Source organism: Rhinoraja longicauda, chromosome 5 (genome assembly GCF_053455715.1).
Source record: "Rhinoraja longicauda isolate Sanriku21f chromosome 5, sRhiLon1.1, whole genome shotgun sequence".
NCBI lineage: Eukaryota > Metazoa > Chordata > Chondrichthyes > Rajiformes > Arhynchobatidae > Rhinoraja > Rhinoraja longicauda.
In genome coordinates, this window is record NC_135957.1 from 21,328,175 (window position 1) to 21,353,142 (window position 24,968).

General features: G+C 44.7%; 1 protein-coding gene across 5 annotated transcripts in view; it reads right to left on the reverse strand.

The window, feature by feature from the left end:
• Positions 1-667: 667 nt before the first annotated feature.
• znf451 (zinc finger protein 451) overlaps positions 668-24,968 on the reverse strand; it is a 35,294-nt gene continuing 10,993 nt past the window's right edge. For all 5 annotated transcript variants that reach the window (XM_078399027.1, XM_078399025.1, XM_078399028.1 and 2 more), the window contains 13 exons: positions 24,380-24,491; positions 22,686-22,833; positions 20,419-20,545; positions 19,546-19,705; positions 18,811-18,958; positions 15,352-17,015; positions 13,945-14,115; positions 10,402-10,532; positions 8,992-9,178; positions 7,526-7,612; positions 6,853-6,936; positions 5,214-5,297; positions 668-1,361 (listed from right to left, as the gene is read on the reverse strand). In XM_078399027.1, coding sequence (XP_078255153.1) covers positions 1,315-1,361; positions 5,214-5,297; positions 6,853-6,936; positions 7,526-7,612; positions 8,992-9,178; positions 10,402-10,532; positions 13,945-14,115; positions 15,352-17,015; positions 18,811-18,958; positions 19,546-19,705; positions 20,419-20,545; positions 22,686-22,833; positions 24,380-24,491 — 3,150 coding nt within the window. In that variant the 3' untranslated portion in view covers positions 668-1,314. The remainder of the gene's footprint in view (positions 1,362-5,213; positions 5,298-6,852; positions 6,937-7,525; positions 7,613-8,991; positions 9,179-10,401; positions 10,533-13,944; positions 14,116-15,351; positions 17,016-18,810; positions 18,959-19,545; positions 19,706-20,418; positions 20,546-22,685; positions 22,834-24,379; positions 24,492-24,968) is intronic.

The following is a 24,968-nucleotide window of genomic DNA, read 5'->3' on the forward strand; positions in this document are numbered from 1 at the left end:
TACAAACCTTTGGAGTGCGGGAGGAAACTGGAGGACTCGGGAGAAACCCACACAGTCATGTGGAGAACGTACAAACTCCATACAGACAGCTTCCGTAGTCAGGATAGAATCTGGGTCTCTGGCGCTGTAAGGCAACAACTCTACTGCTGCGCCATCAGGGGAAATACAATTGGCTGATCATTGCCCAGTCCACTTCCAATTGGCAGCTCTGATGGAAAACAATACCAACAGTGCTGTCATATTTACCAATAACATACTCCTCAGAAACAGACAATGTCGAGGAGAGGGGGGTAGGATCCTCTCCTTGGCATTTAAGTGCACCCACTTAAGATGCCTACTCCCATCTGCTCTGTGCTTCCCAATCATACTCATTCCAATGCAAGTTATTATTCAGTTTCTACTTTATCTGGCTTTCCTCACAACGCAACATCACCTCCTCAACTACCTAACTGACTGGCACTGTCCACGTGACATGGACGCTGTCAGTGGACATCAGCCGCCAAAGTTCACGAGGTTCCACACGCACATTTTGTGCACCAAGGCTGGGTGATTAGACAGGATCTGGTTTTTGATTTGCACCAGACTTTGAATGTGAAATGTGAATGCCATGGCCACAAACCACCAACCGACTCAAAATGGAGAACAAAAACAAATTTTATTTTTCAAGCTATCAACCAGATAACACACTGATAGAGTTTCAATTATGTACAGCAGTGGCAAAATATATATAAAAACACACTTTAAAAAAAACCTACTCTTAACTCCCACAGGAGTATGTTGGGAAATGAAGACAGACAGGCAAAGGGGAACATTGTTGATTTGAAATGTTACCACTGCAATTTTCAGCAGAATGGATCACTCCATTTTTTTTTTCAGACCTGTCCTTTCAATGAGGAAAACAAAATTGGGAAAAAGAATCTCTCTTATCTGTGACGAAGTCAGAAGAGTTTTGCAGTCAGCATCCTGCTGTAAATGAATGGTAAGGGACTGCTCCAACCAGCAGAGTTCCTCAGCTTCCCATCATTAAGAACACATGGTAACCACACACTTTAATCTAATGCATGTTTAACACGCACATTATGGTAGATAATTTTCTAGGTTTCCTGTTTTTTCTTAAATCTTACTTTCATCTGCAGCAAAAAAACTCTGCTTGACAAGCCAAAAAGATCCTTAATTCTTTCCAGCACAGATGATCTAACTTGGAAGGAAGGTGTACTCTTTAATTCCTTCTTGGGTTGGGGTTCGGTTATCTTGTTCAAGTGTTTGGCTATCTGATCTGTCGCGAGTTTTGCTTAACTTTCCATCAGACCAGGGTTATCTTTCTTCCAGGCTTTGCAAAATGGCTTCATCAATTTTGGCATCTAGAGATAAAAGATAGTAATTTTATGCATAATCACAAGCACCCCCACTCCGTCCAAAGGACCGTACAATATAGAAGGAAGTTGCATGGCCCACTGTGTCAGCTTTGACAGGACAAGCTAATTAGTCCCAATTCCACAAGCAGACTCTCCCACTGATGGGATGGAAGCACCAGGAGGGAGGAGGGATTGAAGTTGGTTGGTTTAATCCTTCCCTGCTTACACTGAGTATCTGCATTGTCTTGATGCATGGTCCTATCGTGATTCCCTTAATAATGATTTCTAGTTTGTCATGTTTTAGTTTCCTAATATAATTTCTGCAGCCACCCCCCCCCCCCCCCCCCCCCATCTTTTCTTAAAAATTAATAACCCTCTGAAAAGTTGGCAGTCAGAATTGCTCATTCCCTCTGAAGAGCTAGTTATTAGAGTATGCTGGATTTTGTAGATGCCAGATGACTATGTTTTTTCTGTGGTAATTTACAAATCTGCTACGTTACACCACATGAAAATTTCCTCAATAGTCATAGAATTTTGCCTAGCAAGTCTCTAAACTAAACTACTTATTTTAACTTGTGTATAAAATGATTTGAAGTGCAAGCTAATGCAGCTTGCTACCCTGCCTCTAACTAATGCTCTCAATCAATAACCATTTAACCATATAACAACTACAGCACGGAAACAGGCCCGTTCGGCCCCACCAGTCCACGCCGACCACTCTCTCTGACCTAGTCTCATCTACCTGCTCTCAGACCATAACCCTCTAATCCCCTCTTATCCATATACCTATCCAATTTACTCTTAAATAATAAAATCGAGCCTGCCTCCACCACTTCCACCGGAAGCCCATTCCATACAGCCACCACCCTCCGAGTAAAGAAGTTACCCCTCATGTTACCCCTAAACTTTTGTCCCTCAATTCTAAAGCTATGTCCCCTTGTTGGAATCTTCCCCACTCTCAAAGGGAAAAGCCACGTCAACTCTGTCCGTCCCTCTTAAAATTTTAAAAACCTCTATCAAGTCCCCCCTCAACCTTCTACGCTCCAAAGAATAAAGACCCAACCTGTTCAACCTCTCTCTGTAGCTTAAGTGTTGAAACCCAGGCAACATTCTAGTAAATCTCCTCTGTACCCTCTCCATTTTGTCGACATCCTTCCTATAATTTGGCGACCAGAACTGCACACCATACTCCAGATTCGGCCTCACCAATGCCCTATACAATTTTAACATTACATCCCAACTTCTATACTCGATGCTCTGATTTATAAAGGCAAGCATACCAAACGCCTTCTTCACCACCCTATCCACATGAGATTCCACCTTCAGGGAACAATGCAGTTATTCCCAGATCCCTCTGTTCCACTGCATTCCTCAATTCCCTACCATTTACCCTGTACGTCCTATTTTGATTTGTCCTACCAAAATGCAGCACCTCACACTTATCAGCATTAAACTCCATCTGCCATCTTTCAGCCCACCCTTCCAAAAGGCCCAAATCTCTCTGTAGACTTTGAAACTCTACTTCATTATTAACTACACCACCTATCTTAGTATCATCTGCATATTTACTAATCCAATTTGCCACACCATCATCCAGATCATTAATGTAAATGACAAACAACAGTGGACCCAACACAGATCCTTGGGGTACTCCACTAGACACTGGCCTCCAACCTGACATACAATTGTCAACCATTACCCTCTGGTATCTCCCATTCAGTCATTGTTGAATCCATCTTGCAACCTCACTATTAATACCCAACGATTTAACCTTCTTAATCAACCTTCCATGTGGAACCTTGTCAAATGCCTTACTGAAGTCCATATAGACAACATCCACAGCCTTGCCCTTATCAATTTCCCTGGTAACCTCTTCAAAAAATTCAAGAAGATTAGTCAAACATGACCTTCCAGGCACAAATCCATGTTGACTGTTTCTAATCAGGCCTTGTTTATCCAAATAATTATATATATTGTCCCTAAGTATCTTTTCCATTAATTTTCCCACCACAGACGTCAAACTAACAGGTCTATAATTGCTAGGTTTACTTTTAGAACCTTTTTTAAACAAAGGCACAACATGCACAATGCGCCAATCTTCCGGCACCATCCCCGTTTCTAATGACGTTTGAAATATTTCCGTCATAGCCCCTGCTATTTCTGCACTAACTTCCCTCAATGTCCTAGGGAATATCCTATCAGGACCTGGAGACTTATCCACTTTTATATTTTTCAAAAGTGTCCGTACCTCCTCTTCTTTAATCCTCATAATTTCCATCACTACTCTCCTTGTTTCGCTTACCTCACATAATTCAATATCCTTCTCCTCGGTGAATACCGAAGAAAAGAAATTGTTTAATATCTCCCCCATTTCTTCCGGCTCAGCACATAGCTGTCCACTCTGACTCTCTAATGGACCAATTTTATCCCTCGCTATCCTTTTGCTATTGACATATCTGTAGAACCCCTTGGGGTTTACTTTTACATTACTTGCCAAAGCAGCCTCATATCTTTTTTTCGCTTTTCTAATTTCCTTCTTAAGATTCCTTTTACATTCTTTATATTCCTCAAGAACCTCATTTACTCCCTGCCGCTTATATTTATTGTATATCTCCCTCTTTTTCCGAACCAAGTGTCCAATTTCCCTGGAAAACCACGGCTCTTTCAAATTATTATTCTTTCCTTTCCACCGAACAGGGACATAAAGACTCTGTACTCTCAAAATTTCACCTTTAAATATCCTCCATTTCTCTATTATATCCTTTTCATAAAACAAAAAGTCCCATTTCACTCCTTTTAAATCCTTTCTCATCTCCTCAAAATTAGCCTTTCTCCAATCCAAAATCTCAACCCTTGGTCCAGATTTGACCTTCTCCATAATTATATTGAAACTAATGGCATTGTGATCACTAGACCCAAAGTGCTCCTCAACACATACCTCCGTCACCTGACCCGTCTCATTTCCCAACAGGAGGTCCAACACTGCCCCTTCTCTGGTAGGTACCTCTACGTATTGCTGCAAAAAACTATCCTGCACACATTTTACAAACTCCAAACCATCCAGTCCTTTAACAGAATGTGATTCCCAGTCTATGTACGGAAAATTGAAATCACCCACAATCACTACTCTGTGCTTACTACTAATATCTGCTATCTCCTTACATATTTGCTCTTCCAATTCTCGTTCCCTATTTGGCGGTCTATAATACACCCCTATAAGTGTTGCTAAACCTTTCTCATTTCTGAGTTCCACCCAAACAGCCTCCCTAATCGAGCCTTCTGGTCTGTCCTGCCAAATTTCCTCACACATCCTAAGTTATTGCTGGATACAACCAAATCTTACTCTCTGCATTTCTAGACATCCTTTTTGTTACACATCCTTTCCATCTACAAGTCACTAGAGCATTGCATGTCGTAATTTTCTTTCCACATCAGTACGCCGAGTTTGTAGCTGATCTTGCCCTTTCTAAAATGTCATGTATTGTTTTGTAACCACTTTCCCCTGCACCCTGTATGCAAGTCTCATAGAAACATAGAAAATAGGTGCAGGAGTAGGCCATTTGGCCCTTTGAGCCAGCACCGCCAATCAATATGATCATGGCTGATCATTGAGAATCAGTACCCTGTTCCTGCTTTCTCCCCGTATCCTTTTATTCCATTAGCCCTATGAGCTAAATCTAACTCTCTCTTGAATACATCTCTTTTGAAATAATAAAATAAAATGATCTCCCATCCATTGGAATAAGTATTAATGGTTATCTTAAATCAAATTGAGTTGTGACCACTGTTGGCTAGATAATCGTGACTAAGATATACATTTACTAAACATGTATCATAAATTAAGTGGAGCATGTGTACCTTCTTCGGCAACATCCTGCTTCATCGTGGTCTCCTGCAGGCTCAGTGCCAGTGTTTTCTGAAGAGCTTCATCTTCATCGCTGCCTAGAGTCCAAATAAATGGGAGAAAATGTTTGAAAGTTCTGCTTGCTGAAAACATGTGCATCTGTCACACTAATAAACACGAGTAGGCCACTCCGATCCTCACATCTGCCCCATCATTTAGTAAGATCTGGTTGTAATCCCTCTTTTTTCTAAGATACAAAGTGCTGGAGTAACTCAGTGGGTCAGGCAGCATCTGTGGAGAAAGAGGGTGGGTGACCATTGGGTTCAGGTTGGAACCCATCTTCAGAATGAAAGTAGAGGGGGCAGAACTGGAGGTATGAAACGGCCAGATCAAAATCAGGGCCAGCAACAGACGACCAAGGGAGGCTGGAGCCCACAATGGCCCATTGTTGGCTGGGGAAGAGATAGCTTTATTTTATTTCCTTCCCATTGACATTTGAACAGCTGAAGTTGAGAAGAGGAGCCACAATCCCAGAAGATATTGAGTTGCCTGACTTGGACCTGCTTCGTACAATGACACACCTTGACTTCATGGATTTGGATAACAGGGCAGGCTTCTTCAACCATTTACCCAGACAACCAAGGCACTTTTTTTCTAGGGCTTTCAAGGTCAGTTTTGCATTTGAGAAACTGACCTTGAAAGTCCCAATACACTGAAAATGCTTAGGTTTATCCAGCCCGGGTGCTGATGTTGGCTCTTCATGAAGGCATGCCAACCCTCCTGGTATCCCTTCACATCTATTACCTTCTCTCACCTACAGAATGTAATCTTGAACAAATTTCTCCAAGTACAAACCCTGCAGATGGATTTCATAGCCTCGTAACTCTTAAAATGTTTCTCCAGCCTCCTGTTCGGGATTAATGTTGTGCTAAAAGCACAATGCTGAAGGAACTCAACAGGTCAGGCAGCAGCTGCGGAGGGAAATGCACTATGACGATTTGGGTCGGGACGCTGCTTCAGATTGATGGTCCATTTCAGTGTAGGTTTATTATCATCACCTGTACCAAGGTCGTGAAAAGTTTTGCCTTGCATGCTATCCAAAGAGATCAGATATACAATACAAAAATACAATCAAATCAAACTCCAGCACAATAAATAAAGGGGAAGGTACGGACTGCAGAATATAGTTCTCAACATTGCAACATATCGGTTCCATAGACAAAGTCTAATGACCACAAAGGGGTGGAGGTGAATTGGACAGCCCCCTCGCTTATGGAAGGACAATTCAGAATGCCTGACAACAGAGGGGAAGAATCTGCTCGAGTTTGGTGGCACGAGCTTTTAAGCTTCTGCACCTTCCACTGGATGGGAACTGGGAGGAAGAATGACCAGAAAGGGACAACTCTATATTGGCTGCTTTTTCAAGACAGCATGAAGTGTAGATAGGGTCCATGGTGGGAGAGAGGTCTGGTTTGTGCTAGACTGGGCTATGTCTACAAATCTCTACACTCTCTTGTAGTCTTGGGCAAAGCTGTCCCAAATCATGATGTGTTGCAACCAGACAGAATGCTTTTCATTCGTGAATAACATACTTTTAAAAAAATCACAAAAAAAGGCTCTATTAAAATTTAAAATTAAGTAAAACGTGTGTACCTTCTGCAGTAACATCCTGCTTCATCGTGGTCTCCTGCAGGCTCAGTGCCAGTGTTTCCTGAAGAGCTTCATCTTCATCACTGCCTGGAGTCCAAATAAATGGGAGAAAATGTTTGAAAGTTCTGCTTGCTGAAAACACGTGCATCTGTCACACTAATAAACACGAGAAGGCCACTCCGATCCTCACACCTGCTCCATCATTTAGTAAGATCTGGTTGTAATCCCTCTTTTGTCCTTAGATAGACACAAAGTGCCGGAGTAACTCAGTGGGTCAGGCAGCATCTGCGGAGAAAGGGGATGGGTGACCGTTGGGTTCAGGTTGGAACCCGTCTTCAGACTGAAAGTAGAGGGGGCAGAACTGGAAGTATGAAACAGCCAGATCAAATCAGGGCCAGCAACAGATGACCAAGGGAGGCTGGAGCCCACAATGGCCCATTGTTGGCTGGGGAAGGCAGCATGAAGTGTAGATAGGGTCCATGGTGGGAGGTCTTGTTTGTGCTGGACTGGGCTATGTCTACAACTCTCTACACACTCTTGTAGTCTTGGGCAAAGCTGTCCCAAATCATGATGTGTTGCAACCAGACAGAATGCTTTTCATTCGTGAATAATACTTTTAAAAAAATCACAGAAAAAAGGCTGTATTAAAATTTAAAATTAAGTGAAACGTGTGTACCTTCATCAGTAACATCCTGTTTTATCTTGGTCTCTTGCAGGCTCAGTGCCAGTGTTTTCTGAAGAGCTTCATCTTCATCATCACTGTCTGGAGTCCAAAACAAAAAAGAAACCCAACAGTGAAATTTACTGCAGTGCCTTGGTCAAATGGAAACCAGATCTTACCACAACCTTCCATCTCTGGTCCCGTCTGCTCATAAACACTTGCATTCACACAACCTGTCACTCGTGTGAAAGACATTTAAGCCCAATTGGTCTAATCAGCCATCTCCATACACATCACACTCTAGACAGATAGATAGATGCCACGGTCTTACTTGAGAACAAGTGACAGACAACAGCAGCACTTCACTACACCTCTAAGATGCTGCCCGATCTGCTGAGTTCCTTCTGCACTTTGTGTTTTGCTCAGGATTCCAGCATCTATAGCTGCTTGTGTCTGCGTTACCATGCAGTTGGTTTGATTACCTCTATTTGCATTAACTGAAAGATTCCCAGGTAGATCCTCAGTTTGGCTCTTACCACAGCACAACCACACACCATCCCAACCCCAATGCCCCTACTTCATATGCCTGTTACAATCTGTAGTGCAGCAACTCAAGAAAGATGATGTTGTGCCACTGCTAAAATGCAAACGCGAAAAATGCAACATCGCCATGCTCTCTGAATGAGGCCTTTGTGTGGTGAAGTTTTAAGATTAACAATGCTTCATCTGCTAGCTCCCTTGATCTGAAACTAGGAATTTCAGTTACACGGGAAGATTAGAAAATCTGGACCTATTCTGCTGGAGGTTAAGATCATGGGAATTCTGGACAGGGTTGTTCAACACAACAAAGTGGTTTAACAAGAACAAGCGTGATGTTAAAATGTTCTCATCATTCCTCAGATTTATTGGCAAAAGAAATGGGATGGGAAAGACCTTGATTATTTTTTCAACTTCAAGTTACAGGTTGTACAGATTTTCATACTTAATTCTGCACTTAAATAGTCATCTTGTTTAGATTAATTTAGACACACAGCATGGCAACAGTCCCTGTGGCCCATCATGTCTGCAGCATCCATTGATCACCCACTCTCACTCGTTCAATATTGTCTCACTTTCTCATTCACACCCTAAATACCAGGGGCAATTTACAGAAGCCAATTAACCGCACATCCTGGGATGTGGGTGGAAACCAGAGCACCCGGAGGAAGCCCATGCAGTGACGGGGAGAACGTGCAAACTCCTCACAAAGCATAGCCAAAGTCAGAATCAAACCCGGGTCTCTGGCGCTAAGGCAGCAGCACTACCAGCTGCACCATTATGCCCCAGAACTTAAACCAAATAATTAAAAGTTCAAATACATTCAGAAAGACTTATCATTAGGCATAATCAAGAAAGTACATCCAATGGCAGTGTAAAATCATAGATTTATTCCAGTTAAGCAGTAGCACGGGTTTTAATTCTTCTATCGTTTTTTGCCCCACCTTTTCCAATATCAGATATACTATTCAATAAAGCACACATCAGCTCCCCTTCCATCTGGTGAGGATTCAAAACATGGCCTGGCCGCATAGTCTTCATCAACTGGTTCTTCAATTCCTCGAAGCCCTTGTCTCCAGAGAGAACGGTGAAGGGGATGTGCTTTGGCAACTGCTCGTCCATTCGCCCGGCCTGCAGATGGCGGCAAGAACAAGGCAGATGATGGCATGGTGCAAAAATGAGGGAGTAGAGAATAAAGCAGTAGAGAATAAAGTAAAAAAGCTCACCAGCGATTAAAAATCACACTTTTCAGCAAAGTACTTTAAATGGCACAATTCCAAGGGGGCACTTCAATGACAAAACTATTCCTAGAATGGGCAACACACCTTGGGTAATATCACAACAGCTAAAGGATATTTGGACAGGTACATGGACAGGTTACGTTTAGGGGATATGGGCCAAATGCAGGCAGGTGGAACTAGTATTGAGGGGACATTTTGATCGGCATGGGCAAGTTAGGCCGAAGGGCTTGTGTCCCTGCTGTATGACTCTATGACACTTCAAGGGTAGCAAAATGGACTTCCTGGCATAGGACCCATGATGTGGGATTTCAGCTCGATGGAACAATTGGAGAAGCTGGTTTGCTTGGAACAGAGCAAGTTGGAACATTTAACAAGTTTGAACATTCAAAGTTACAAATGCTTTTGAGAGCACATAGGGAGAAAACTGGCAGAAAGCCGACACACGGGAAATGTTGTGACTTCCAGAAAAGTTTCACTTCCCATTCCTGTGCTCCAGCAACATCCTGTGAAGACTGGGTATAGTCCTCCGAAGGATAGAAAAGTCCCACTGTTCTCATCAAAGAAGAGTGGAGTTCCCAACATCTAAACCTCCCTTTAAGCTGACTCATTATCATTGCTGTACATAGAAGCTTAGTGTGGACAAAACTGGTTGCAATGTTTCATTGCAGTCAGTTATCATTGGCAAGTAGAATTAATGAAAGGTGTCATGCACCAAAGATAGATACAAAGTGCTGGAGTAACTCAGCGGTTCAGGCAGCATCTCTGGAGAAAAAGGATTTGTGACGATTTGGGTCAGGACCCTTCTTCAGTAGAGCGGGGGGGGAACTGGAGGCCAAAACAAAGCATGGCTGGCCACAGATGACCAGGGTGGAGCCCATAATGGCCCACTGTTACCAGGGTGCCATATACCAAATTCCTTTCACTTCCCACAGTTCTGCCATATATTTATATACATACACACACAGCTTCTAAATTGCTTCCTGCGTTTCAATCCGTTATCAATACAAATTGGAAAAATGCTGAAGTCCCATGAATTGTCCGTTTCTCTTAACTCCTAGTTTTTTTAAAATCAGCATTGATACACATTAAAGGAAGAATGTTTAAAATACTAACATGCATGCAGATGGCAAAATCAGCAGCATCCTTCCTCGCACTACACCGCGGATGAAGGAAAAAGCATCCAGTATTGACAAGATAATTGTAGATGGGACAGTTTTCCGGTGCTTTCCAGTTTGTCTTCCCACCTGATTGCAAAACAAATTGAGATAGAAAGACGAATACAAGGATAAGAATAGTATTTGCTCAGAGATTCAGCCCCTCAATCCAATACTCCCAAAGAACACATCTCATTTGCTCATTCTCCATTACATAAACATTATAACTACTCCACACTTAGAGTCATAGAGTGATACAGTGTGGAAACAGGCCTTTCAGCCCAACCTGCCAACATGGCCCAGCTACACTAGTCCCTCCTGCCAGCATTTGGTCCATATCCCTCCAATCATGTCCCAAATTGGTTGGAAGCAATAAACAGAGCTGACGTGTACCTGTCTAACTGCTTCTTAAATGTTGGGATAGTCCCTGCCTCAACTACCTCCTCTGGCTGCTTGTTCCATGTACCCACCATCCTCCGTGTGAAAAGGCTACTCCTCAGATTCCCATTGCCCGTGTCACATTGTAAAATGATTGGTTTAGTTAAACATTCCCTCTCGTATCCCCATCAGTTTACTGTAAGCATTAGGATATTGTATTCGTTTTCTCCTGGGTGTTCCAATTTCCTCCCACAACCCAAAGATGTGCTGGTTGGTAGTTTAACGGTGACAGGACAATGGCATAATTAGCAGAGTTGCTGCATCATAGTTCCAGCAATCCAAGTTCAATCCGGACCTTGGCTGTAGTCTGCCTGGAGTCTGCATGTCCTCCCCGTGACCACCAGGTGCTCTGGCCTCCTCCCAACACGCAAAGTCACGAGGTGAACACTTCAGAAAGTGAAGTGACTTCTCCTGTGGCGGTGAGTGGTGCAATTCGGAGGAAGTTGTCAGGAATGTCAGGTGAACATGGCATTAATGTAAATGGACGTGTGATTGTCGGCACGGACCTGGTGGGACATGGAGATATACAGCGTGGAAACAGGCCGTTTGGCCCAACTTTCCCACGCCGACCAACATGTCCCATCTACAATAGCCCCATCTGCCTGTATTTGGCCCATCTCTTTCAACCTGCCCTATCTGTGTATGTTGAGATAGTAGCTGCAAAGGCCATACAGCCTGTTTAGGTGTTGTATTTGATCATGATTTTTATGATTAATGACAAACAGGATTAAAATTGGTTGGAAGCAATAAACAGGGTGGTTAGAGGTTGAGGTCACCTTCGTCAAGTTGTTTGATAAAGCTACCAAGGACATTGGGCGGCACGGTAGCGCAGCGGTAGAGTTGCTGCTTTACAGCGAATGCAGCGCCGGAGACTCAGGTTCGATCCTGACTACGGGTGCTGCACTGTAAGGAGTTTGTACGTTCTCCCCGTGACCTGCGTGGGTTTTCTCCGAGATCTTCGGTTTCCTTCCACACTCCAAAGACGTACAGGTATGTAGGTTAATTGGATGGGTAAAATGTAAAAATTGTCCCTAGTGGGTGTAGGATAGTGTTAATGTACGGGGATCGCTGGGCGGCACGGACTTGGAGGGCCGAAAAGGCCTGTTTCCGGCTGTATATATATGATATGATATGATATGATAAATGAAGTTAAAAAATGCAAGTGGTGATACTTCCATTGTGCATCATTTCTGGGATCGGCAGGGATGCAATGAGCAAAGATTAGGTTTGTATTCGTTGGAGTTAAGAATAAGAAAGGATCTTATCGAAGCTTAGCGATGTCTGTTAGAACCAGACTCTGGGGTTGAAGGGGGATATCTAGAACAAGGTCATAATCTCAGTATCCAGGGCTAGACGTAGCAAGGATGACCAGATTTCAGATAATCTAAGTTGTACAAGTGCTATCTTTAGACCATTAAACAGGCCTTCTCAGTTAGATGCTATACTATTCATTTTTGATGACAATAGGTGTCCTTCCTTGGCACCAAGGGCATATTTTTTGGAAAGGTATTTGAAAAGAATATATTGCAATATTCTGAGATGAAACAGAGTGCAGAAGTAATTTGGGACATCAGTCAAGACTGACAACGGCACAACAGGCCAAAAGAGCATCTATTTCTTGCCATCCTCTCCATGCCTTCCTCTGGCTTCACAATTCACAACTCTGATCCTTTTGTCTCACACCTTCTGTTTTTTCCTCTCTGGCCTTTGTCAAACCACCTGTCTATCAGCTGCCCCCCCCCCCTCACTTGTGTTCACCTATTACCTGCTGAGCTTTGTCCTGGCTCTCCTCTCTCCCAGCTTTTTCTCCACCATCCATCCCCGACAATCAGACTGCAGAAGTGTCCCAACCCAAAACGTCATCTATCCATACTTCGGCGAGACCAAGCACAGGCTCAGCAATCATTTCGCTGAACACCTCCGCTCAGTCCGCCTAAACCTACCTGATCTCCCGGTTGTTAAAGACTTTAACACCCTCTCCCATTTCCATACTGACCTTTCTGTTCTGGGCCTCCATCATTGTCGGAGTGAGGCCCAGCACAAATAGGAGAAATAGCACCTCATATTTCACTTGGGCAGCTTACACCCCAGCAGCATGAAACATTGGCCTCTTTAACTTCAAGTAACCCTTGCTTTCCCTCCCTCTCCATCCCTCCCCCCTTCCCAGTTCTCCATCCCTCCCCTTTCCCAGTTACTGTCTCCGACTACATTTTATCACTGTTTGCTTTGTTATCTTCTCCTAGCTAACAATGATTCTACATTTTCCTTGATCTCCATTCCCTTTGTCTTATTTTCAGACCTTACACTTCCTTATCTATGTATCTTCCTCTCCCCTGACATCAATCTGAAGAAGGGTCTCGACCCGAAACGTCGCCCATTCCTTCTCTCCAGATATGCTGCCAGTCCCGCTGAGTTACTCCAGCATTTTGTGTCATACTTCTGACCCGTTGAGTTACTCCAGCACTGTCTTTTTACTTATGCCACAAGATGCCATAATTCTCAATGGTTAAAATAATGCAAGGATAGAACAGGATAGGTGGAAGCTTACTAAGCAAGAATGTGCATTCAGAAACAGCTTAGAAACCAGACACAGGAGACCGAAAATGCTGTGCTCAACTACTGCAGGAACACAGCTGGCTAGCAGGCACCGGGTCGGTAAGTGAAGTCGTAAATCTTTCCTAGGGAATGAACAGACAACATTTTGGGTGGAGGGAAAATGAACCAACAGACTGAAGGAAGATCCTGACCCAAAACATCATGTGCTTTTCCCTCCACAGATGCTGCCTGGCCTGCTGAGTTTATACAGCAGTTGGTTTAGAGCACAAAATTAAACCCAGCAGACCTAGAACAGGGAACAGGAGAAACATGTTCAAAGAGTTGTGGCTATGGAATCCATCTGCTGGGTCAGTACTTGGAGAAAATTGTTCAAGATTACATTGGATAGACGAGACAAATTGGTGGGTGAGAAGGAAAACCCAAGGGCACATGAAGAGTTAGTGCCAGCATAGGCTGGATACAATTAATCACTTTTAATATATTTTTCGGTCTCCACTGCAAAACTGACCTTGAAAGCCCCAGAAAAAAGTGCCCTGGTTAAGCTGTCCTGGTAAATGGTTGAAGAAGCCTGCCCAATTATCCAAATCAATGAAGACAAGGTGTGTCATTGTGCGGAGCAGGTCCAAGTCAGGCAAGTCAATATCTTCTTCCTGGTTTGCGGCTTCCTTCTCAACTTCAACTGTTCAAATGTCAATGGAAGAGGAAAAAATAAATATAAGGTTGGTACTGGTGCAGTGACAACTTCACAAAACTACTTCAATCAACAAATGTAGAACAGTCCATCCGTTAATTTAGGAAGACTGCTGGCCCCACCATTCAGATAGATCCCATGTACGCCCACTGCTCTTGCAACACCGCCCACAGCTCCCACTTCCAGCAAGTTGTGGCCTAAAGATACTTGAGCAGGGACAAGCGTGCTCCAAATCAGGAGGAGCAAGGACAAGACAAGTTAACCCCAAAATAGACACAAAGTGCTGGAGCAACTCAGCGGGCCAAGCAGTTTCTCTGGAGACACTCAGCGGGCCAGGCAGAAAAGGAATAGGCGACATTTCTGGGCCGAGACCCTTCTTTAATGTTCGTGGTGCCAGAGGGTTCCAAACCGAAACATCACCCATTTCGTTTTCTCCAGAGATGCTCATGACCCACTTGGTTGGTCCAGCATTTTGTGTCTATCTTTGGTATAAACCAGCATCTGCAGTTCCTACACAAATTAACCTGAGGGTGGTCATATATTCAGTAGGCAGTGTAATGGTCTGCTTTCAACGCACTGGGCTGCTTTAAAGCAGGAAAGCCATGGCACAGCTTGTTCTAGGGCTTTGATGTAAAGAATTTTAGGTTTGGATCATTGGCACTCCTGGTGAAGCCTGCTGTCCACCTGCCTCCAAATCTCTCACAGCTCTGAATACGTGCATCAGCACTGAGCATCAGCAGCTTTATTGAAGAGCCTTCATGGGATGGGTAGTAACACAACCCACCTTCAGGAAACTAATGCATGGATATGGTTTCTCTGCAATCATGACTGCTGAGTGAAGAAATCTACTTGTGCTGAATTTTGTAAAAGCAGTACACGCTATGAACATTGCGAAATAGCAACAGCTGCAATACAAAAAGGCTAATTGATGCATCTCTACCCAAAGAAATATTAATATATCTAACTGAAAATGGAAAGATGGAGGTGGGGGGGGGGAGAGATGTGGAGAAAGATAGAAGAAGAGGGCACATTATGCTATTCTTGTCTATAGAGGTTGTAGAACAGGTTACAACATCGGTACTTATCAGCATGAGCGAGCTCCCCAAGTTCAAGCCTTTGGCTCGCTACCTTTTCTGAACCGTCTGCCTGCACAATAGCTGACTGCCCTGCGTTTCTGAGGAAGAGTTGCCGGCAAGGGCTGGACGAGTGTAAAACGAAGGCTACCTTTGGTCGCTGTGGAAGTGCTCTGACTGGTCGAGGCACCGGCGTCGTAGTCTTGCGTTGTCTGCTTGCCGTCGTGGCACTCGGCCCCCGCTGGGGGAATGCTGGCCTCGTCACTGGCCAAGGAGGAGCTCGGCGGCAGCGGCGGAGGCTGCTGCAGGGTGCAGTGCTTGCTGTGGTAGTGCATCTGGGCAGATTCACAGTGGTTAAAAGACTTGCCGCAGATGCATCTGACGACCGCCCCGGTCTCCGCGCCCCCGTGGACATCTATCAGGTGTGCCTGGATGTCCTCGTGCGACTGGGACGTCACCTGACAGGACGGGCAGCGGAACCACAGCTTCCCCTGGCTCAGCAGGTTTCTCCTGCACCTGCGTCGGTCCTCCTCCCTCTGGGCCCTGGAGCTGGAGTGCAGCCGACACCCGCAGGAGTAGCGGGAGAGCCCCTCCGCTGCCTCCATCTCCACCACCTTGTCGGTAGCAGCGTCCGCCTGCTCCACAAAAACGTAATCCGTGCTGTGGAAGGCTTTGTAGTGGTCCAGAAACTCTCCTTCGGCGTTGAAGTCCATGTCGTTGCAGAGCCCGCAGAAGTACTTGAGGCTGATCTCGCAGTCGTGCTGGTCTCGGCTGTGTCGGTACAGCGTCTCCACCCGGTGGAAGCGCTTCTTACAGAGGCCGCAGCTGTACTTGTGGAACTGGTGGCTGGCTAGGCAGCCGCAGTGCTCTGCCGCACTCTCCTCCGACTCGAACATCTCCTCGCACAACCTGCACTGCCAGGAGCCGCCAACGCGGGCCTCGGCACCCTCCAGCTGGGGGCCATCGGGGGCCGGATCCGGATCCGGATCATCTGCCTCGCCGCCCGTGCCGTCCACGCCAGCCGGGCACCACTCCGAGGACGTGGACGAGGAGGGCTGGCGGGGGGTGGGCAGCTCACCGGCCTCCACCTCCTCCTCGTAGTAGTAGGTGTGTCCGCGGTGGAGCTCGGTGATGTGGGCCATCAAGTCTGCCCTCTGCAGCATCTCGGCCCGGCACAGCTCGCACCAGAACAGGTAGTGGGTGAGGTGGGCGCCGCCGTGGCTGCGGCTCATGTGCAGGCCGATGATGCCGGCGTCCAGGGCCAGCTTGCCGCACACCAGGCACTTGTGGCGGATCCCGTTGGCCGTCATGATGTGCTTCTCCACGGCCTTCTCGCTGTCGAACCACTGACGGCACTCGCAAAACCACAGGCTGTCGTTGCCGTTACCGTTGCCGTTGCCGTTACCGCTGGCGCCACCCTCCTCTTTCTCCTCCTTCACACGCACTTGGCTGCAGTCTCGCCGGCTCCTCTTGGAGGAGCTGGGAGCAGAGAGCTCCTCGGTGCCAGGGCCCGGATCAGCCAGGGCTCTTTTGAAAGGAGATTTCTTCTTCCCTTTGGACTTCTCCAGGGTCATGCGGAGGTCGGAGGGGATCTTGCTCTTCTGGTTGAAGCGGCAGAACTCCATGATGGCCTTCTCCATGGTGTCGATGCAGTGGACGTTGTGCCCGTCCTGCTGGGTGTGCTGACTGATCTGACAGTCTTCCACAAAGAGCCTGCTGCATTGCAGGCAGCGCCCCCTCACTCGGAAAATGCCAGCAACTTGGCCGATATCTTTCGCAGACACAGCGACAGGGCCAGCCCTTCTGCACCGCGTCCTGCAAACAAAACATTCCCGTCAATAGGCCGTAGGTGGAGGTGTCCGTCTCATCGCAAACGCGGCAACCGCTAGTACCAGCAACCGGTAGCAACCTGCAGGTCACGGTCCAACCCCAAAACCAGCTTCCTCAGTACAAACCCACTCCAACACTCAGCTCACGTCATAACAATAGCCAAATTCACTCTTAACCATGGCCCATCAGCTGCCCAAACTCTCAAACCACTTGTCCACGAGTGCTAGCCTCCATAAACCTCATCAAAACATCAATTATCCACGTGCTACTTTTCATTCAGTCTGCCCATTGCCCCCATGCACACACTGCACAACAGCTACTCTCAATGGACCAGGCTTGATCAGAGTGAACACGCAAAACCATGTGCGCAACGTGCAGTCTTAGTCCCAGTTGCCTATTAACTGTGTCACACAAGGAAATCTGAAGCAGGGTCAAGAACAATGGTATGGCTCCTATGTACCACATGACCTGTGTGGGGGATAGGAACATGAAACCATTTGTCTCATACATTGCCATGCTTTCAATAAAGTTAGAACATTCAATAATAATCACAGCTTTCAAATCAATATGTTAAAGATGCTGTGTCCTTAGCTGAAACTAAATACTCCCTAATCATTCTTCTCAAAAGGTACAGTAGTGCATGGAAAATATTCAACGGGTCAGTTTTAGTTCAAGTTAACAACCTTTTGTACAGTCAGAGATGTTATGGATTTTAAGCAGAAACAGGAACTATTCTTAACTTTTTCCTTTTGGTTTTAATTTAGTTTTCCATCATCTTTAGTACTTTGTTTACCCGATTAAAGCTTATTTCTTAATCAAATAATGTGAAAGATATTATCTCAGTGATATAAACTGTTTTTTCAATTTCAAGTAACCTGCCAAAAATCACTTTTCACAAACAGTAACAGAATGCACCAGTTAGCCAATATCTGACATGTATTCAAGCTACCCCTGCCCAACAAAAGTTTAAATGACTCCAGCTTCAATACTTTCACAATGCACAAGTTAATTGTTATAACCCGCCAACTGCAGCTCATTACCAAGTAACGTCTAAAGTGGAGATAACCCTTTGGAGATTATCTACGGCTGCAAGAAAACTAGACTCTTGGGACTTCCCTTCAAAGCTCTGAGATTATACACATTCAGTGAGCATCATAGAGGAGGGATGTTAGGTACCATAGCCGCATGGGCAAGGTCTGGAAAAATCTGGCTTTTTTCACATCCCTGAAGAATGATGCAATAAAACACTTGCCTGCTGAGGTCAGGCAGCGACACAATTAGACCAAACCACATTTATTCCAATCGTCAAAAAGCCAGCAGCGATGAAGTGTTAGATACTCGAGATTCCAGCAGCTATGCCACTGTAAACCAACCAGGGATCATAATAATAATAACAGTTAAAGTCTGGGAATACACAGCAATGAAGTGGAGAGGAAAAGTTAACTCAAGTTAATGCTGTGAATCAAAGCAGATACATAAGGAAAACAGGCCCTTCGGCCTACAGAGTCCACAACGACCATCGATCACCCGGTCACACTAATTCTAGGTTATCCCACATTCTCTCCACTTCCAAAACACAAGCAGCATCTTACAGTGACCAATTAACCTATAAACCCACAGTCAAAGGGAAAACGTGCAAACTCCACACAGATACAAGCTGCTATTCAAGGGTCAATGGGCGGACAGATGTCACGTGAGGTAATTCCAGGTCTTAATACCCGTTGACTGAGTAGGTGGGTGAAGAATACAAGAGACAATTACACAGACAAAACGAACTCACCTGAAATGTACTGTCAATTCTATGTAGGTCCGCAGCATGTGTTGACAAGTTGTGCATTTAACCTGGAACGGAACTTCCTTACATAGAGAGATCAACAAGTTCTTTGCATAGTTAGGAAAAGGAAGAGGACTAGGAGTTCCCTGATCACCTGTTGGAAGGAAAACAGGAAAACAAATATTAGGATTCAGATGATTATAATTCAGAGTTTCACATTAAGTTCAGTTTCAAATGAATTGCAGAAACCTCTGGAGAGGTTGTAACAGCTAAAATCCAAAAGTTTCAGCCAAAATTAATGAAAGGATTCCAGCCAAAACTTTCAACTTCCAACACTGAAAACATCAATGAATGAAGCATTCACCTTCTTTCTCTTTCTCTCTCTCTCTCTCTCTCTCTCTCTCTCTCTCTCTCTAGAGGTGATGTTTCCAGTATTTGCTTTTTCAGACTCATCCCTGTCAGTAGATGCCAGCAGGACACCTTATTTCACATCAAGCAAAACAATCGAGACTGCAGTTCCTTTCTACACATTAATTAAAATACTGATGTCCCACGAGCCAATCTCTTGTAACGTTCTACTTCATTGAATTAACTTAATTTTAATGTACAATTTAATTGTTCAAAGAAAGTCCTGTTCTTGTTAAGAACAGCATCTGTTTCAAGCAGCATTAGTTTAGTTTTACACTTGCAGGTAAAAACATCCATGCACAATCTTTTCATTTGACACACACCAAAACTTACCACTTAGTCTGTACCGCTGAAGAAAGTGGTTTGCTTTGGTCATATGCTGCAAGCATTCGTCCCTCACGTTAAACAGTAAATAGCAGCTTGGGCAAGCAAAGCACTGACATATCTGTGGTTCAAGGCCACTCTGATGGCCCTCAGGGTTGCCAGAATCAACCTGCAAAATAAAATGCGCAATCCTTTCATTAATTTGAGATTATTATAACACATTCCTCCAGTCCATCACAGGTACTGACCTCACGTCCAGGAACAGCGATCTAGAGACTGTCTTGATCGATGGCCGGCACAGACTCGGTGGGCCGAAGGGCCTGTTTCCGCACTGTACCTCTAAAGTCTAGAGTGGTCTAGTCATGTTCCCATACCCCTGCTGCCCTTTTTGAAGGTAGTTTATAGGAATGGCAAGCCATATCAGAGTAACTGGGCAAATTTGCAGATAGTGCACACGTCAGCTAATGAACATCAGGTGGGGATGGAATGAATGTGTATGGCAACTGATGGGGTGCCAATCAAGTGGGCTGCTTCATTTAGGTTGCTGTCAGGAGTCCTGGAAATACAACCTTGTGTGCACTTTTGGATTTAAGACAAGTATTAATTTTATTTTATAAGCTTCAACCTTTGGAAGAAGTACAAGGAACAAAGACTCTCTCAAAAGGTTACAAGGTTAAGAGCACTGACATAGTACGTGGGCATGGAGGTGGGCAAGTGAGGGCAGAGTTTTAATTTAAGAAAAAGAACTGCTTGGAAAACATACAATATTTTATGCAACAATTACACATATATTCAAGCAACAACTGCACGGTTAAAACAAAGGGACTAATGATTGCACATTATTACAATAACGATGATTCATTAATAAGGCATTTATTGTACCTTCAGAGCCAAATGTTCTTCATATTTCTTCAGGTTTACAAATCGTTGACAGCACGCAATACAAATATACGAAGTGGTCGGAGACCCGTGTAGTGTAATAGTTGGATCACAAGGGGAATGGTCAAACCTTTTGTTTAAAAAAAAAAAAGGAAAACATTTAACATTACCATTGAGCCTGACATGCACTTCAAGACTGACTAGAATCAGGGGAGCAGGACACCAAATAAAAACATTAGAACGCGAACACTGCTCTTTCAGTTTGCGTTCCCAGCACATGAAGCATAAAAACTAGAGTCCTCTCAGTGTATCCTGTCATTACAGATGTGCATTTGAACCCATCATGTAGTCTTCGGCCCATCTCAGACAAGTGATGGCATCCCACATGCACCCCTCCAACATCAGTTAGAGGTCATAAGGAATAAGGGTAGAATTAGACCATTGGGCCCAACAAGTCTACTCCGCCATTCAATCATGGCAGATCTATCTCTCCCTCCTAACTCCATTCTCCTGCCTTCCCCCCATAACCTCTGACACCAATACTAATCAAGAATCTGTCTACCTCTGGTCATTCTTTCACTTGGTAGCTATCAGCATGGTGGCGCAGTGGTAAAGCTGTTGCCTTACAGCGCCAGAGAACCGGGTTCAATTCTGACTACAGGTGCTGTCTGTACAAAGTTTGTACGTTCTCTCTGTGACCGCATGGGTTTTCTCCGGGTGCTCCGGTTTCCTCCCACCCTCCAAAGACGTGCAGATTTGTAGGTTAATTTGGCTTTGGCAAAAATTGTAAATTGTCCCTAGTGTGTAGGACAGTGCTAGTGTACGGGGATCACTGGTCGGCGCGGACTTGATGCTGTATGTCTAAAAACTATCACTTAATGGCCTTCATCCCAGCTGAATCCAGATTCTGCACCTTATCTGTATTTCCTCACAAGAGATAAAAATTAAACTCCCGTAATCACATGTTCCCCAAGGACTAGCAGAGGGTGATTCAGCCCTTCATTCTTCAATTAGATTGTGCCTGACCTGCATCTGACCTCCACTGTAAACCCTCAACTTTGGTTAACAAAAATCTATCAAAGTGTTAAAATGTACAATTGACGTCAAGCATTAAAAGCTTTTGGCAGAAGTTGTAAATGTTCAGGTCTGCTGGGCATGACGGTTTTTTCTGACACATCACTTAATACCCTAGCTCAATGTTTAAAGTTAAGAATAAGCCATACACCTTCAAGCCCATCTCCATCATTAAATAAATCATTGGCTCTACAACCAAACTCCTTGCCTGACAGTGTTCCATAGCTCTTCTGTGAATTCCCTCCTTACCCCAATCCAAATCCATTATCAGCTCGATCCTTTAATCTGTTTCTAAGGGAAACAAATCTGGCTTATGCAACTTGCCCTCAAACTTGACAAATTTACACTAGCACTCAAATTTGGTGAACTACTTACTGAGATGCATAGTTAATGCATTTACTCAGGGAGATAGGAAAAACAGGCTGCGCATTGGCATTGCAACATCAAATAGTCAAAACCAATAATCCCAGCAGTGATACATTACATTTAACAAGTCTATAAGTTTTGGGCAGCCCAGTGGTAGAGTTGCTGCCTTACAGCGCCAGAGACCCTAGTTCGATCCTGGCTACGGGTGCCGTCTGTACGGAGTTTGTACGTTCTCCCCGTGAACTGCATGGGTTTTCTCTGAGAACTTTGGTTTCCTCCCACAGTCCAAAGACGTACAAGTTTGTAAAAATTGTCTCTAGAATAGGATATTGATAGTGTGCGGGGATTGCTGGTCGGTGCTGACTCGGTGGGCCGAAGGGCCTGTTTCCACGCTGTATCTCCAACAATAAACTAAACGCACTGGAAATTATTCTCGGTAAATATCCAGTTGGTTCTCACTACTTAGTTTAGTTTAAAGATACAGCACAGAAACAGGCTCTTCGGCCCACCAAATCCACGTCGACCAGCAACCCCTGCATATTAACACTATCCTACACACACGAGGGACAAACAACTTACAATTATACTAAGCAAATTAACCTACAAACCTGTACGTCTTTGGAGTGTGGGAGGAAACCGGAGATCCTGGAGAAAACCCATGCAGATCACAGGGAGAATGTACATACAAGCACCCGTAGTCAGGATCAAACCTGGGTCGCTGTCGTTGCAAGGCAGTAACTCTACTGCAGAGCCACTCTACAATATTTAGGCCATTATATAGCTGTATCCCAATGGTACTTTCACTGCTAAAAAATGTTTTAAAAGCATACCTTTTCAGGTGTCCTAAAAGTAGATGTCTATTATCAAATTTCCTGTTACAGTTCATTATTGGGCAGTCAATGGGATCAGGAGTCACTGATGCATTCGTGCGCCATTTAACTAGAGGTCGGCCAAAGTTGACAACACCAGGCTTCGGTCCTGTGTAACAGATACATTAAGAAGTAATGGTGGAGGAGGACAGAGGGAGAGGGGAGAGGGTGGGAAGGGCAAGGATATAAAGAGCACAAGTTGGGGAAGTTTAAAAAGCAGAAATCAACTATAGATCTGACCAGCGAAGAGAACAAAACTGAATTTTCCATAACAGATTGCTGCAAAATTCAAATGTTCAAATCTTGACATTGTTTTTGTTCTTACGGCACTAATTTACACTTAAATGCAGAAGTTGCATTTATCAAAAGATTGTGATATTGTCAGGTCAGATCCTAGTAGAAGATTACCTTTGCTGTGGCATGTCCCAATCGGCTTCATCCTCTCGCAGTACTGAACACTGGCACCCATGCAACCACACAGCAATGACCATCAATGGCAGGGAATCATATGTTCCCAGCTCCAATCCTCATGCACATCCAGTCAACCTTGTTATAATTAAGACCTGACCCACAGTGTGGCATGAACTTCAAAAATGACTGAAACAATAAAAGCAGTAACTACTTTTGAGGTAGCCCCAATTACTCAGTGAGGATGTTCATTTCTGCAGCTAAATATCCTCAACTACAGATACATTACACAGTGGAATATTTAACTTGTGCATTACATCATATTGATAGAGGTTTACCGCAAACTCTTTCTCAGTGCACATCCCTTAGTGCACTGCAGTTCATTGTTCTAATCCAGAGGGGCTGGTTTGGTTCATGGGCCTCCTGCAGGCAAGCGGAGGGTCTGAGATTAGGTGAGCCGTCAGCTAACCTCTGGAGCATTCAAGATGGTCATAAACTGCGGGGGTGGGTCAGACAATCAGGCCCACTGCGGTCGAGGCCAGATTGCAGAATCTAAGGTGCATCATTGCACAGAGACGTTAGGAGGAGATAGGCTTATTAATATAAATGAAGGAAGGCTTTGTCAAGAAAGTACATTTTATGAAAGGTTAGGGAGGGATTCTCAACAATGCAACTGCAACGTTGACCTCTTTCCCCTCCCCCCCCCCCCAGCCCACTTGGGCTCTAGGGGTCTTTCCACTCACCCAGCCCCTCCTGTTCACCTCATGACCTTTCTAAAGCCAATGCAATTTGGAACAGAGCAAAGAAAGCCTCCCCATTGTGTGTTTACACACTCCAAACACTTCGGGTACTCCATTCCCATCAAATAAGGTCCAATTTGCTATTTGAAAAAGCAATAAAAATAATATATATTTTTTTTTAAATTTTAAAATAAGGTCCAATTGTACCCACCATTGAGTTCAGTCAAATAACAAAAGTCTTGCAGGTGGGTTGGGCTCTCAGACTATCTTCAAGCAGAGAACATGGAAAGCAATTCCATTAGAGTTTGAGATGGATCTCCCATAATAGGTACTCAGTTACTGCACCTCTCTTTTAGCACTCCCACAGCATACAAATTATTCAGGCCGCTCACATTTGCACTTCTGCACATGATCCCAATCTTACACCGATATTCCTTTGACTCGGCCACAAACACCGAGATCAGCTAAAATCGTACATTGAGGAGAGGAAAGCGGGAGAAGGCGTACCTGGCACTCTCAGCCACCCGTCAACACACCTTCTTGCTTCTTCAGTTGCAGCTTGTCCCCGATGGAATTCCAGCTCCTGCATGGCGTGAGCATACTGCGAATGTACCATTTCCTGCGGAGATAGTAACGTACACAGCTGAGACGCAAACTCTTGAAAGGGGCAAACAACTCCAGCATTGGGACAGGTATTTTCAGGAAGAAAACAAAAGGGTAAAGTATTAAAGTGACAGCTCACAAAAGGCTAAAACTCATACACACACACAAGAACATAATACATTCAAGAGAGAGCTAGATAGAGCTCTTAAGGATAGCGGAGTCAGGGGGTAAGGGGAGAAAGCAGGAACGGGGTACTGATTGAGAATGATCAGCCATGATCACATTGAATGGCGGTGCTGGCTCGAAGGGCCGAATGGCCTACTCCTGCACCTATTGTCTACAAGGATTAGAGGAGGCGACCATTCGGCCCCTTTGACATTGAAAAGAGACTCAACAGGTACACGAATAGGAGGATGTGGACCAAGCACAGGTAAGTGGGACTAGCTCAGTTGGGCAACTTGGTTGGCATTGATGCGTTGGGCCAAAGGGCCTG